This window comes from Apodemus sylvaticus, chromosome 9 (assembly GCF_947179515.1).
Source record: "Apodemus sylvaticus chromosome 9, mApoSyl1.1, whole genome shotgun sequence".
NCBI lineage: Eukaryota > Metazoa > Chordata > Mammalia > Rodentia > Muridae > Apodemus > Apodemus sylvaticus.
In genome coordinates, this window is record NC_067480.1 from 77909061 (window position 1) to 77924395 (window position 15335).

General features: G+C 50.1%; 1 protein-coding gene across 5 annotated transcripts in view; it reads left to right on the top strand.

Annotated features, from left to right (window-relative positions):
- Positions 1–14924, top strand: part of Daam2 (dishevelled associated activator of morphogenesis 2) — a 112361-nt gene extending 97437 nt beyond the window's left edge. For all 5 annotated transcript variants that reach the window (XM_052191963.1, XM_052191959.1, XM_052191962.1 and 2 more), the window contains 8 exons: positions 1289–1395; positions 1594–1682; positions 6460–6628; positions 7046–7153; positions 8765–8825; positions 10200–10331; positions 11724–11894; positions 12209–14924. In XM_052191963.1, coding sequence (XP_052047923.1) covers positions 1289–1395; positions 1594–1682; positions 6460–6628; positions 7046–7153; positions 8765–8825; positions 10200–10331; positions 11724–11894; positions 12209–12430 — 1059 coding nt within the window. In that variant the 3' untranslated portion in view covers positions 12431–14924. The remainder of the gene's footprint in view (positions 1–1288; positions 1396–1593; positions 1683–6459; positions 6629–7045; positions 7154–8764; positions 8826–10199; positions 10332–11723; positions 11895–12208) is intronic.
- The last annotated feature ends 411 nt before the right edge of the window (positions 14925–15335 follow it).

Below are 15335 nucleotides of genomic sequence, written 5' to 3' on the forward strand. Positions count from 1 at the left end.
ACAGCAAACTGCAGCAGAGGAACGTCACACTCCCACCCGTTAGCTAAAATTAAGAACCAACAGCCACATGTTGACGAAAGGGTAGCAGAACTGGAATTACCATTCATTTCAATCTACAGAGCTACTGGGCACGCATATTAAGGCTACCCAGGTGTCTTCTCTGTTACCCAGGAGTCTCACACTTGGGCACATACTGAAGAGAGGCCATTATAAATATTAAAAGACACAATGAGAGCAGCTTGATTTATTTAGCCTCCCAGGGGGTGAGCAACCCCAACTGATCATTAATAGGGAAATGGATAAACTGACTGTGGTACGTCTGTCTCTTCCGTGGAGTACTACTGAGCAGTAAGCAAGGATAAACCAGTGTATACAGCATGCATGAATCTTAGAGGTTCTGTTGAGTGAAAGTTGCAAATTGAACATAGTGATGTGGCTAACTTTCTGTAGCTATGACAAAATACCTGAGGCCAGTTAATGTATAAATAAGAATTGGCTTGGCTCATGGCTCTGGAGGCTGGGAAGTCCCAGAGCACTGTGCTGGGTCTTCTTGGTACCTCATGATATCTTAGGCTGTCCCAAGGCATGGTGGAAGGCATCACAGGAGGAGACAGAAAAGGCGCTGTAACTTGGGGTTCTCTTTCTCCTATCAGGCCACTAACATCATTATAGGGTCTCGCTCTTGGGACCTCATCTAACTGAATTACCCCCAAAGGCTGTCCTGCTAGAGTCCATTAACATTAACATGTGAATTGGGAGGTTTCCATATGAGAACTCTAGAGGGATACTTCCAAACCACAGCACAGACTGGAGAGATGACACAGGAGTTAAGGCACTAGCTGCTCTTACAGATGACCAGGGTTCAGTTCCCAGCACCCACTTGGAGGCTCACAATCCTCTGTAACTCTGCTTCCAGGGGATCTGATCCCCTCTTCTGTTCTCCGCAAACACTGCACAAACATGATGCATTTACATACCCAGGCAAAACACCCAGGCTCCCTGTGGAGACAGGCTGACCGCAAATCTGATAGGTAGAACAGGTTAGCCTCGACTTGCTGGGTAACTCAAGCTTGCCTTGAGTTGATATATGGACAAGGCTGGCCTTCAACTTGCTATGTAACCAAGGCTATCCTCAAAACTTGGTATGTAGCCAAGGCTGGCCTTAAACCCTCCTGCCTCAGCAGGCCCCTCCTCACACTGAGCAGGGGCAGCCCATGAACTTCTCTACGCCCCACATTGTATGGACTGTTCATCGGCTTCCCATCTGCCTCACACCTGCTCTTCGCAGCTCCTCAAGTTCATCCCTGAGAAGAGCGACATTGACCTCCTGGAAGAACACAAGCATGAGATTGAGCGGATGGCGCGAGCAGATCGCTTCCTCTACGAAATGAGCAGGTCAGATGAGCACTGGGCACGGCAGGAAGGAGGGGACTCGGGCTGGCTCTGCCAGTAGGGCACCAGGTATAGCGGGGAGGAGAAGTGGGACCAGGTAGCAGCTCTGTCCAAGGAAAGGGAGGGAAGAATCTCCAAAGAGGAGCCTGGGCTACTCCGGAGCCACGGGTCCACCTGTGACTTTGCCCACCCTGTCCACAGGATCGACCATTACCAGCAGCGGCTCCAGGCCCTCTTCTTCAAGAAGAAGTTCCAGGAACGCCTGGCTGAGGCCAAGCCCAAAGTAGAAGGTAGGGCCTGGGGCCTGCAGCACACACCTGGAGGGGGGACGTGTCTGGGGATTGGTCAATGGGGCAGAGAGAAACGTCTGCCTCACCCTGGCCCCAGAGAGATGCCCAAGTCTAGCATAACATTGAAAACTATGCCATGTAGATTTTGTATCAGGGTTTCATGTAGCTTAGACTAGCTTCCAGTTGACTAGGTAGCTGAGGCTAGTCTTGAACTCCTAATCTTCTTGCCTCCACCTTTCAAGTGATGGGACTACAGGAGTGCACCACCAACGTGGAACTATAATTATCATAGAGACATGTTCTTGTTCATGTTGGCTTATGTGCCAATCCCATGATGCTTTCCTTTGCCTTAGGACTGGCTCCTCGGTGGGGGTTGGGGTGAGGAAAAAGGTCCTTCTTGGGACCCGGCATGGCCAGAGTCACCCACTCTTTCCTACTTAAGAAGCACTGGGTTCACAAACTCTACTGTCCCTGTTCACTTAAATGTGAGCTTATTGCACAAGGTGGTCCCTAGAGGTGTCTGGGTGACACAGGCCTCCTCCAGATTGCCATTTCTGAGATCCTCGGAGTGTTATAGCAATGTAGATGCTGCTGTCTTTCCAACTGACCCCTTCCCTCCTGTCTCTTATTACTCACTGTGTCATATCCTTGGGGCTGCCTGTGGGGACAGCAGAGGATCAGGGCTCAGGAAGTTGTGGGAACCCTGGAGGGCAGGATGGCAGGCAGATACGTGCACCTAGCAAAGCAGAAGTAGGAGAAACTGGTTGGGGGCTCACTTGGAGTAAGGACAAGACTTACAGGGCAGAACAAAACACAACAAACAAACAAACCAAACAAGACTGTCTTGGAGGCTCAGGGTGTCTAGGCTAGGGGCATAGCAGGACGTGGGCGCCCCCTACTGGGGGCATAGCAGGACGTGGGCGCCCCCTGCTGGACACTGTCTGAGAAGCCTAGTTCAGAGAGCAAGCCAGGGCTTTCCCAGAGGCTGTTTTGGGATTTCGGGAGCAGGAGTTTGTAGAAATAAAGGAAGCAGTGTTCGGTATGTACACACGTATGCGTGCAGCAAGGGATGTGCAGATTGTAATAAAGACTAGATCAACCATCTCTGTGGTATCTCCTTGCCCTGATGGTGGGTAAGGCTGTATTTTCATCTATACCCTTTTTCTGCTGCAAGCTACTTTAGGGGCATTCAGGCTAAGGTGTAGGTGTTCCTCTATATATGCATCTTATGAGGCAAATGTGTGTGGTGGCCAGAGTAGCTTAGGCACTGGAAAGATTTCATCTTAGACTGTAAGCTGCCCCAAGGAGCACATACCTAAGCTTTAAGACTCAGCTAGGATGCTCCACGAGTGCCTCCTTAATACTGTGGATGCTGGAGAGAACAAAACGTGTGGGGGATATCAATTTTCTACATGTGGGATCCAGCAGACATCCGTCCGTCCACTAGGGGTGGCTGCTGTCCTGGAAGGGCTGGGGAGCGGTGCCTGAAGGCACACTCACTCACAGCCACTCACAGTCAGAGTGTCCAGCCGTTCAGGAGTCTAGGTCTCCCAGAAGTATTTCTGAGGTAGCTAAGACTGAGCCTACCTCAGTCGGGTGCCGAGCCTCTGACACACACCCACGTCCCCCAGACGGGCTCCGGGGGAAGTTGCTTCAGCGCGGTTTACCAGGTTTGACAAATTTCCCAATTCCACTTTGAACGTATTCTCCCTATGAATACATTCATTGCTGAGCACACCAAAATGGCCAATTCTCATTACAAGTAGATGCACTAAATATAGCCTGGGTGAATGTGCCGGCAAGTGTGATCTCTCCACAGAGTCGCTCAGGAACGCATCATTCTCGCGAACGTCTGAAATGTCAGAGCTGCAGATGGCGGTCTCCTCGGCTCCTGATTTCCTCTCAGCTCTTATCATTTTCTGTTTTGCCAACACATTTAGCATTTTTTAAGGCTATCCCTTTGTAGATGTTTCAAACAGCTCATCAACCTTAGAAAAACTATCCCTAGCTGTGTAAATTGCTGAGGATTTTTGTAAGTGGGTTTTATTTACTTTTTTTTTTTTTGAAAATGAACTTTTTATTGAAATATGGCGCACACAAACTACAGCTGTTCACACTGGGCAGTTCGTAAGTCTCCCCCCTTCCTGTTCCACGTCATCAACTCTGGTCAAGAAATTGAATGTGCCCAGGTTGGGCATGCATCCATCCTGGTGCTCTACTTCTGAGCTTTCGCCTTAAGAGCTGAGTCGTTTCTTCAGCCAAGTCCCCTCCGCTGACCCCTGATACAGGGTCTCTCTGCACAGCCTGACGGTTCTCTCTACATAACTGGCATCAGACTCACAGAGATCCCCCTGCCTCTGCCTCCCACGTGCTCAGATGAAAGGCATGGGCCACCACTGCCCGGCTCCAGACCTTCTTTATATCCTGTTTCCAAACATTCAAAATATGTTACCCTCCTGAGGAAGCTTTCCTCTCTCCTCCTCAGAGACATCTTGATGTCTGGATGAGATTTTCTATTTTGAATTTTCTATAAATAGAATGATGTTTTATGAGTGTTTTTTTTCAATTGCTTTTTTTCAGTTTATGACTTAAGAATCCTAGCCCGCAAAGGTGATGGGGGCTGTTGATCTAGTCAATGTCTGCCTTAGCCTTTGCTAAGGCCCCCGAAGCTCCCCCTTGGGAGCCAATGAGGGGGTTACTTACAGGAGTGTGGAGGAATGCAAAGCAGCTACACTGGAAGGTCTGAGGCCAGCATGGACGAAGGCTTCCCCAAGGCTGCATAAATGGAGTCCCTTCCCTTAATCTTCCCCAGTTTATATATACTCTAGCTCCCCACCCCCCTCAGACCTCAAGGTCATGCAGCAAGTAGGTCAAAATTGCATACAGGTGTCTGGGGGAGTGGATGGATCCGTGAATGAGAGTTGCAGCACCCCCCCCCCATAAGGGAACACCAACAGTCAATAAACTCAGTGGGGATGGTCGTTCACAAGCAACTACAGTGAAAGACAGTGGTCTGGGAAACTCGGAGGAGTGTGCTGTACAACAACTTAACATTCTGGTTCTGAATTCTCCCTAGAGGTGCATGTGGAGGGTGGGAATTCAGTTTTCAGGGTCATGTTTTATTCCACTATAAGGCAATTTACAAATTCTAGTTTGTAGTTTTGAAAAAAAAAATCTGGGCTGGGGGATCTGGGGAGATGGCAAGTTCGTAAGGTGCTTGTCACATAAACATGGGGACCTGACTCCAGAACTCACATTTCCAAATCCCAAAAGCTGGGCATGGTGGCACACCCATAACCCACAGCAGTGCTGTGGACGCTGACTGGCAGATCTCTGCAGCTCCCAGGGCCAGCTAGTCCAGCCAAAGGGGCGAGGTTCAGGTTCACTGAGAAACCTGTCTCAAAAACAAGGTGAAAGGTGATTGAGGAAGACACACCTCATGTCAGTCTCTGGCCTCTATATGAATGCTCACACATGTACACAGACACACACATGTACACAGACACACACATGCACACACACACACAGGCACACACATGTACACAGACACACACATGCACACACACACACACAGGCACACACATGCACACACACACATACACACACACATGCACTGGGAACAACCTAATGTGCATGCATTCACAACATATTTTTACTTCACAGAATGTGTATATGTGTGATATAAAGGCTTTCTGTATAATTCTGGCTTCTCATTATTATAATATCTTCTTTATGGCTACTTTCTTTTTTAAACTGTCTTTGAAAATTCCTGCAAAGTTTTTGTCTGGGGTTTTCCTTTTTATGTGATATGTATTTGTGTTTACTGTGTGTATGTCTCTGTGTGTGTGTGTGTGTGTGTGTGTGTGTATGTGTGTGTGTGTGTGTGTGACATGCGCACACATGTATGTACAATATACACTCATGAGTGTTAATGCAGAGGCCAGAGGAACCTCAGACATGAGGTGTCCTCTCTCTCCACCTTGCTTTTTGAGACACAGTCTGTCGCTGTACCTAAAGCTATACAGTCTGGTTAGTAAGCTCCCGGGTCCTCTTGTCCAGCACTTCCCCTCTCTCTCACTAGGTGACCTTCCTACAAATGGTGATGCCTGGCCTTTTCCATAGCTTCTGAGGATTTGAACTCAGGTCCTCTTGCTTTCATAACAAGTGCTCTCATGCACTGGGGCATCACTTTTCAAGCCCCAAGGGCTTTTGTTTTACCTTCATAATGAGCATCTTCAGGAATTTTCAGTCCAGCATAGGCAGAGACAACAGGGGTTCCGTCCTCTTACTATTATCTCTGAGCACAGATGCTGCTGTCTCCTAAGAATGGTAACTTTGATTGTCCTCTGGCCTCCACATACGATGTGCACATACATGCACACACATAGATACATACATACATACACACATACACACATGTATGCATCCACATGGACATACAATATGGAATTTCAAAACATGTCAAACATCCCATAACAAAAATATTCAGAAAGCACAAAATTTGCTAGCTGTAGGAAAATTGCCATCTTCAGGTATGCATTTATGAAAGATATGATAATCTTTATGTGCATGACAAGATATTCTAAATCATTCTGGGGGTTGTCTACTCTGATGATACACTAGCTTTATCCTGAAGGTGGGGAGCAGGAGAAATGGAGGGATCTGGACCAGAGTGGATAGTCTCTACCCAAGCGTTGCATCCTTCTCCTGAAGAGCCAGGACCCCTGCTGGCCTGGCTCAGTCTGTGCAGCACCCTGAGCTGTCTCTCTTCTCTCAGCTATCCTGCTGGCCTCCCGGGAGCTGACCCTCAGCAAGCGCCTGAAGCAAATGCTGGAGGTGGTTCTCGCCATCGGTAACTTCATGAACAAGGGGCAGCGTGGGGGTGCCTACGGCTTCCGGGTAGCCAGCCTCAACAAGATCGCGGACACCAAGTCCAGCATTGACAGGTGGGGACCTATGAACTTCCTCACTCTGTCTTCCCCGATCTGAGACTCTCCTTCCCCTCTCTGACTCCTTTCTATCTCTGTATTCTAGTTGTCTCGTTCGTTTTCAGATATTTTAAAGAATTATTTTACTGTGTGAGTGTGTATTTGTATATGTGTGTATGTGCATACACATGTGCAGTGTGCCTGAGTACAGTTGTCTGTGGAAGTCAGCGGAAGGTATCGGATGCCCTGGCACTGGAGCTATTGGCATCTGTGAGTGCTGAGAACCAAACTCAGGTCCTCTGGAAGAGCACGAAGCCCTCTCAGCCACTGAGCTATCTCTCTCTGGCCCGGCCATTGCTTTTCCTTTTTTTACATTCCCCCTGGTTTCCTCTGCCCCTTCCCTCGCCAGTCCCATGACACAACTGTCACCCACAGGAACATCTCTCTGCTTCATTACCTGATCATGATCCTGGAGAAGCACTTCCCGGATATCCTGAACATGCCCTCAGAACTACTGCACCTATCAGAAGCTGCCAAAGTCAAGTAAGAGCCCCCAACCCTTCCTTCACCCTGACCACATCAGCTTTCCCCATCTAGGAATGGGCAGTGTCTCGGGGTATTGTTTTAGGAGACACTTTGCTCTCTGGGGTGCAAATAACCTTATTTAAGAGATGATTCTGGAAATACCAAAAGAATGGGGAAGTGAGCCTTGTGCAGAAAGAATGCCACTAGCAGAAGCATTAGTTGAGACAATTGCACTGTGGGCAAAGGGAACCTAAGCCTAACAGGGAGATGGCATAGCACACCCTCTCTGGTTATCCCGCGGTGGGCATGAGGCACTGGGCTAGTCATGCAGCACTACTGGCTAAGTGGCCTGGAGGGGGTGTGCTGGCTGTAACTCTAACAGGTGGAAGGGGATGACCCAGAATAAAAAAAAAAAAATGCTCATCTGGGTGCTGGAGAGAAGGCTCAGAGGTTAAATGTACTGGCTGCTCTTCCAGAGGACCCAAGTTCAATCCCCACCATCCACATGATGGCTCACAACCATCAACAATTTCAGTTTCAGGGGATCTAATGCCCTCTTCTGTCCTCCGTAGGCACCAGGCACACATGTGGTGCACGGACTTATATGTAGGCAAAACTCTCTCTCTCTCTCTCTCTCTCTCTCTCTCTTCTCTCTCTCTCTCTCTCTCTCTCACACACACACACACACACACACACACATACAACTTTAAAATAAAAACATTTTAAAAAAGAAAAAAGAAAAAAGCCCAGTCAGTTGCAAGACTGGGCATCTGGGACTACAGTGGGCAGGACATCCACAGCACAGCTAAGGCCAAGAGACTTAACCTGTGGTGTAAACAGAAACACTAAAGGTAAACAACTAGCAAACCGTATGTGAGATACTCTGGCCTATAACAAAACACCAGAGACTTGGCAACTTATAAAACTTAGGAGTGTATTTGGCACATGGCTCTGTGGGACTGGAAGTTTAGAGCGTGGTGCCATGATCTGCTAAGCATCTGCTACTATAGCGTGGCAATGGCATCCCAGGCTAGGGCAGAGAATGAAAGGTCACAGTGCCATCGTGGGGGCTCCACCCGCGTAACTAACCTCATCATATCAAAATTATCCCTGGGAAGCTCTGCCTCCTAATGCCATCAACATATGACTTAGGAGAGTCAGCCTGTTAAACAATGGTAGACACTGCCTAATCATAGTGGAAAGAGAGAAGCCCAAGCCAGACGCCAACGCCAGGAAGATTTTGATTGTTCCACAGGTAACAAGAGGGTCTGAATGCCATACCTAGGACCCAAGCCAAAAATCAAAACAAAACAAAAAACACAAAACAACAAAAACCTACACAGCTCTTAAGAATCGACCCCAGTGTCTACTGACTTCCACATGCTTGTGTGCACGCGCACGCATGCACACATGCGCGCGCATCTAGAAGGATCTATGGAGTGGAGCTTTCTTCTGAACTTTACAGAACTGCCAACAGACACACAAGGCCACAGCCCCATGTCAGGGGCCTAAGGGGGGCTGGGACTCAAGCCCACGGTGTTTCAAACTGCCGTTTCTCTGAACCATCCTTGGCTCCTCACACCCAGAGCTGATAGGTTCTTCCTGTGCCTTGTCCCTTGTCTCCTACAGCCTGGCAGAGCTGGAGAAGGAGGTGGGCACTCTCAGGAGGGGCCTCCGAGCAGTGGAGGTGGTAAGTGCGTGTTGGACTTGGTGGGGAAGCTCTCCAAGGAAAAAGCCAATGTTACTCCATCACTGGGTCTCATACCCACCCCAACCCGATAGACACACATCTCAGACAGAGGACACCCTGGGTGCTGCATTTTGATGACCCAGGGCTCCTGAATGGGAAGGCGAGGCAACAGCAGTGGAGAGAGACTTTAGAAAAGTTATTCACCTACTTGGCCTCCTTTAGAACTCAAGGAGGGTCTGACTGTCTCAATGTCCCTGAGCAGGGAGATGTCCATATGTTGGACTTAACTCTAAGACTGTCACATGCTCATGTTTGATCATAGTGAATGGGGAGACTTAGCTGACTGCACAGGGTTTCCAGCAGTGTGGCAATGGGGAACTGCATTCCCCTGAGATGTCCCATCTTCCATCCCTTCCCTTCAGGCCTGAACTAGTAGAGGCTCTGAGGGCTCACCCATTGATGGGGACTTTGGTATCTTAGTCCTTTGAGGAGGCTCAAACAAATCAATGGAATAGCTTGTATGGACAAAAGACATTTCCCTCTTATAATTTGTAGGGTGGGTCATTCAAGACAGAAGTCCTGGTTCTCATAGGCAGCACCTTCCCACTGTGTTTTTGCCTGCTACAAAGGACAGACGTCCCTGGGACTCTTGTACAGGGCCACTAAACCCATTCACAAAAGCCGTATGGCCTAGTCACTTGACAGGAGTGTCCAACCCATTACTTGTAGGCCACATGTACCCCAGGAGAGCTATGCATAGAGCTGACACAAAACCACAAACTTAAGACGTTATGAAAATGTTTTACAGTGACCATTTTCCTACCTTGGTTGTGCACATCCAAGTGTGCACTTTGTAGATGACAGCATTGTCTCATAATGTCACAAGTGTGCATTCACTTGTGAGATCCCATGTTCTTGGGTCACCTTAGGATCTCAATTCAGGACTATTGAGAGGGCACAGACACTGGATCCCAGCCCCAGGCTCTGGCCCTGTTACAGCCATTGCTGCTGTCATATCTTCATCGCTGATGTACTCCCCAAGACATCCTCAACTCACTCCTTGTCCCTCACACTTGAGAACTAGAGAATTTCCATGACCTTCTGTGCTGCCACGGGTATTTGTTTGCATTTTGACAGTCCTGGAAAGTGCTACGTGGAGGGTGGATCACTGCCCACCGCACAGTGGTGGTGATGATCAAGGGGAGGGTGCAAATAGCTGTGCAGACCGACAGTCCTCACAGTCCTTGTTACTTTTAGAATTAAAGCCCCAGATGTCATCTTTCTCAAAGGCTTGCATGACATCCTATGAGTGCCAAGAGACATGCTTGGCCCCAATGCCATCTGTCTAAAGCGTGCTTTATTCTCCCACCCCAGGAGCTGGAATATCAGAGACACCAGGCACGAGACCCCAATGACAAGTTCGTCCCTGTCATGAGTGACTTCATCACAGTGTCTAGCTTCAGCTTCTCGGAGCTAGAGGATCAGCTGAACGAGGCCAGGGATAAGGTAAAGATGGCCTGATGCCCACTCTGACCCTACTGCTCCTCAACATATCCCTTTCTAGAGCTGATGTCTTCACCTGGTCCTACTGTGGACACAGACAAACCCAGAGCCTCTGACCCTAGAGAATTCCCATCTCCTCCCTCCCCTAAGGCAGCCAGCGATAACTTCACACTGCAGGAATTGGGGTCCACTTCTTAGGCATGCAGGCACCATAAGCATTGTTATCAAATTTTATTTTTGTGCATGTGTGTGTGTGTGTGTGTGTGTGTGTGTGTTGGTGTGTGTGATCCTGTACACATGTATATAGAGGCCAAAGGTCAACCTCCACTGTCATTCCTCTGGAGCTGACTGCCTTATATTTTGAAACAGGGGCTCAATGATTAAAGGAGACTGGCTGGCCCACAAGTCTCAGAGATCTTCCTGTATCTCCCCAATGTTGAGATCACATGAACCCACACACACAGACTTGGATCAAACTTGAGATCAAACTCTGGTCACAGTGCTTGCCATGCAAACACTTTACTAGATAAGCCCCACCCCAGCCCACCACCAGTGTTCCATGATTCCTAGCCTGCCTACCTTATGGGTTTGCCGAAAGCTTATATCCCATTCAACAGATGTGAACACTGAGAATCAGAGGGTTTTGGTCACTTGGGTGAACATCATGGGAGCCCAACTCAGCCCTGAGCTTGCCTCTGTGAAGATGCATGTGGACCCATGTGTGAGGCTTTTATTCAGAAGACCCAGGGTGGAGCTGGACAGCCAGCATTTCCAGCAAACTCCCAGTAGGTGCACAGGCCACTGGTCCAGGAGGACTTTATGTGTAGTGATGTTTCCTAGACGATACTGTGTTATACTAAGACAGAGTCCGAGCAGTGTCTGCTTCAAGAACAGTCAGCTGCTTCTATCTATCACCCCACTTAACTCCCACAATAGCATCATGAACCTGATCCCCATTTTACAGGTGTAGAAGTTGAGTCTCAGAGGGGACAAGTAGGTCACCCATCAACTGAATCACCCGATGACTAGTTGACCTGTGAGGGCTCTTTCCATTCCAACCAGGCAGTTCCTGACATTAGAAAAGTCTTGCCCTGGTCAACATCTCCTGATCCCATATCTACAATATAAAAGACCCAGAGGTGGTGTGAAGGTAGACTGTCAAGTAGTCTCAACCTATTTCTCCAGAAGTCAGCCTCATGGTTTTGGGGGGAAATGGCAGGGTAGACAAGGAATGAATAACCAATGAATGTTGTATTAAAGTTCCCATTGGTGAACCCTGGGGTTCAAACCACCCGTCTCAGAGCCTACAAGCCCCCCTAGCTTGGACTGGGCTCAGCTGGGAGTTAGCAGACTACAGACTTGGGCTCACCAGGCCCCCACTGGTGTCTTTTACAGTTTGCCAAGGCACTGATGCACTTTGGAGAGCAGGAGAGTAAGATGCAGCCGGATGAATTCTTTGGCATCTTCGACACCTTCCTGCAGGCCTTCTTGGAGGCCCGGCAGGATCTGGAGGCCATGAGGAGGAGGAAGGAGGACGATGAGCGGAGGGCGCGCATGGAGACCATGGTGAGCCTGGGCCTGGCAGGGCACGGGATGCGGCGGAAGTGGGTGTGGGGGATGCGGCTTGGAGTCTGGGAGATAAAACAGGAGCCAGGGGCAATCCCAGGGGTGCCGTTAGTTAGTCTCAGAAGAGAAAAACAACTCCTAACTTGGGAGAGACCATGTAAGGTGGGGAGAGTGTAGCATCTTGGGAAAAGGAAGAGTGGTTCCTGGCAGGGAGCACGTCCAGGGTAGGGGTAGCCACCGAGCTGGGATAGGATCCAAGAGGGCTGCTGTCAGCTTGCCCGTGTCCTTGAGTCGCCTCTCCTTTCCACTCCCAGCTGAAGGAACAGCGCGAGAAAGAAAGATGGCAGAGGCAGCGGAAGGCCTTGGCTGGTGGCGCCCTGGAGGAGAGCGGCGAGTTCGATGACCTGGTGTCAGCCTTGCGCTCTGGAGAAGTTTTCGACAAAGACTTGAGCAAGTTCAAGCGCAACCGGAAGCGACCTGGGAGCCAGGTCCCAGAGGTCACCCGCGAGAGGGCAATAAACAGGCTAAATTATTGACTTGGGGACTGGGGACTGACCACATAGCAGCAAGCCTGGAGACAGGAATTAGGGAGAGGAGTTGAATAGAAAAAGCAACGACTTAAGTGATTTTTGGAAGACTGGGTTTGGGAGCCCTGGGCTGGGTCCCGGGGGCCGTGTGCGGCTAGACCGGGTGTCTCCCGCACTGACATCGGGTCTTGTCTCCTGTATGTTACCCATTCTCATCCACGTTCTGTCCATCTCCCTCTGTGCCCCTCCCCTCCTGGCCATCGTTCTCTAAGACTAGCTTGGGCATCCCTGGCAGGCCCTCACAGGCTGGGTGACAGTTTGCCACACCTCATGTTGGCCCAGAGCTGTTTAAGATCCAGGAGACCTTCCTGCCCCGACATTTTGTACAGTATGTGGTGGTGGAGTGGTACCCAAGAGAGAGCCAGCAGTAGGCTCCTATCTGAAAAGACAGCTCAAGGGAATATGGATCTGGGATGGGGACCAGGGGGTTATGTGTTCTAGTTAGATATGCTCTAGTATGTTCCAGAAAAAAACGGGACCAGAGCCAGCAAGTGTGTTATCTGTCTGCACCCTTTTCCTACTGGCCACCTCCATCCCATTTATTAATTTCTGGTCCCCAAATTCATCCCCAGTTTCTAGAACTCTGGCTCACCGTCAGCTTATAGTGTGGCTCTGGTAAGGATGGGTGTCCAAGAAAGACTCTGTCATGACCTCACCAGACTCAGGCATAGGCCCTGAGGCAAACCCCAAGGCAACGTGACCACCATCTTGGAGAGACTGACCTCAGATCCCCACTGGAAGGTAGTACTCGAATGCTTCACTCCCGAGTGGGCCCCACTTACCATTTCCCTCAGCTGACCCTTGCTATATGCCACAGTCGCCTCAGTCTACGCCTGCAGGCCCCATGGAGCTCCACATACTTGGCTACAGCTGGCCTCGGGGAATTGTTCCTGAGGGCTAGAACTGCCCTCCATATTCAGCTGTCACTCTGAGGGCGACAATTAGACAGGGGGCTGAGAAGGAGGCAGGAGATGCCCTGGGGATGAGGAGGGAGCACTAGCATAGGATGCTCCCCCCAAGGTTTGCCCCTACATTTGTGCTGTTTGGTTCCTCAGTCTCACTGTATGGGATCATTCTGGCCCTCTGTCCACACTCATCTTCTGTCCTGTCCACCCATCTTCAGCTGTTTTGATGGTACTGGTGGGGTGGCACCGCTATATCTAGACACATGTTCTAGATGGAGCACGTGAGACCAGCACCATGCATGTTTGTCAAATGCACCCCTATTTCCTGTCATCTTGAGACCGATCTTGCCTGATGACCATCCACTAGCTCCTGGCTCTTCTTATCTAGAGCCCTCCCCGCCCCCCAAAGTCATTGCCAGTGACTGTGGGCTGCTAGGTCCTGGTCCCGTAACTGTCTGCCTTCCTACAGGAGTTTCCCAGGGTGGGTGGGCATAATAGTTGCGGGGAGGAGAGACGCAGGGCCAAGCAGGGTGTGTGCATTGACTTGAGAGGGATCTTAGCAAGTGGAGGCCGGGCCATCTGGCGTGATGAAGCCCGCCTGAGAGCACAGAAGACTTCTGAGAATGGCTATGGAAGAGAGCGAGAGCGTCAACGCTCATCTGCACACCCAAAGAACCACCTCACCCTCGCCCCACCCCACCCCTTGGGAAGGAAGCCATGAGAACGTGAAGGCTGGTGCTGGACATCTTCATATCCTCTCCCAAACTGGCTGGGAGGTCAGCCTGCCGTGCAAGGGGCAGGGAACAGGGATGGACTACACTGCCGCCCGACAGGCGTGGCTGAGCCTAGCCTTCCCAAACACCATGAAGACGGGACATGCACCAGGAGAAATAAGGAAGATGAGAGTTGTTGAAGGGACACATTGGCTCTTCAGAAAAGCTGCCTGGCATCTCTCCAGAGCCCAGCCTTCTCACCCCAAAGAATTCTGCCTTCTCTATTTATTATTTTTCCATAGCTGCCCAGTGGCTCTGGTACCGTGTGTCTTTGTAACCAGATTCCAACAGTGCCTTGGACCACGGACCCTTGTGGTGACTCAGCAGGAAGTGACTGGTGCCCAGTGGAGGTGGAAAGGCTGGCCCTCGATGTTAAATGATGAAGTCTACTCCCCTGTACCCACCCAACCCTCCTGCCGCCTGTGGGCCAACTGTTCCAGTTAGTTTTGTGCACAATGTAAAATTCATAGTCCAGCCAACACACCCCGTCTCAGCAGCGGCAATTCCCCTCCTAAGGTCGAAGTTTGTTCAGGGGTTGGAAGGCCAAAACTCTCCAGGTGGGTGGATACAGGCCACCAACTGGGGAGCTGCGACCACCCGCCCAGGACATCTGCCAACCTTCATGCCAAGGCTGCTCGCACCAGCCGCTGCAGGAGACAAACAAGGTTTATATGTACAAAACTCTACAGTGTCCTTTTTACCTGCACCCTTTTATAAGAATATATTGTAATACTAAAAACAATATTAAATTCGTCCCCACCCCTAGCCTGCCTACAAACTTTTCTTCCCGTGTGTGGACTCAGGGTATGGGTTGTGCCGGGAGTGGGCAGAGCCAGTGGTAGGCTGAAGCAAGCTCCTACCAGTTCCATGAATGCTGGTGTACATTCTCTGGAATGTTCCAAGCCATTTGAGGTTATGTGGCTGGCTTGAGTTGGGCATTCCGTGTCACGGGAACCTGTTCATCTTTTAAGGAGCTGGTGGCTAATACCTCTGTACTGGGCAGAGGGGATGCCGTCCATCTTAGAGAAGCTGCCACGCCAGGCCACGGCTTGGGGTGCATCATCTAGGGGCCCCTGCTTCACAAGCCTCACGTCCAGTCACTCATGATAGCTACAGCTGAGTCGGGGACTGTCACACTGCCTTAGGATGCCTTCTGGATTTGCCTCCTTTGGCCTT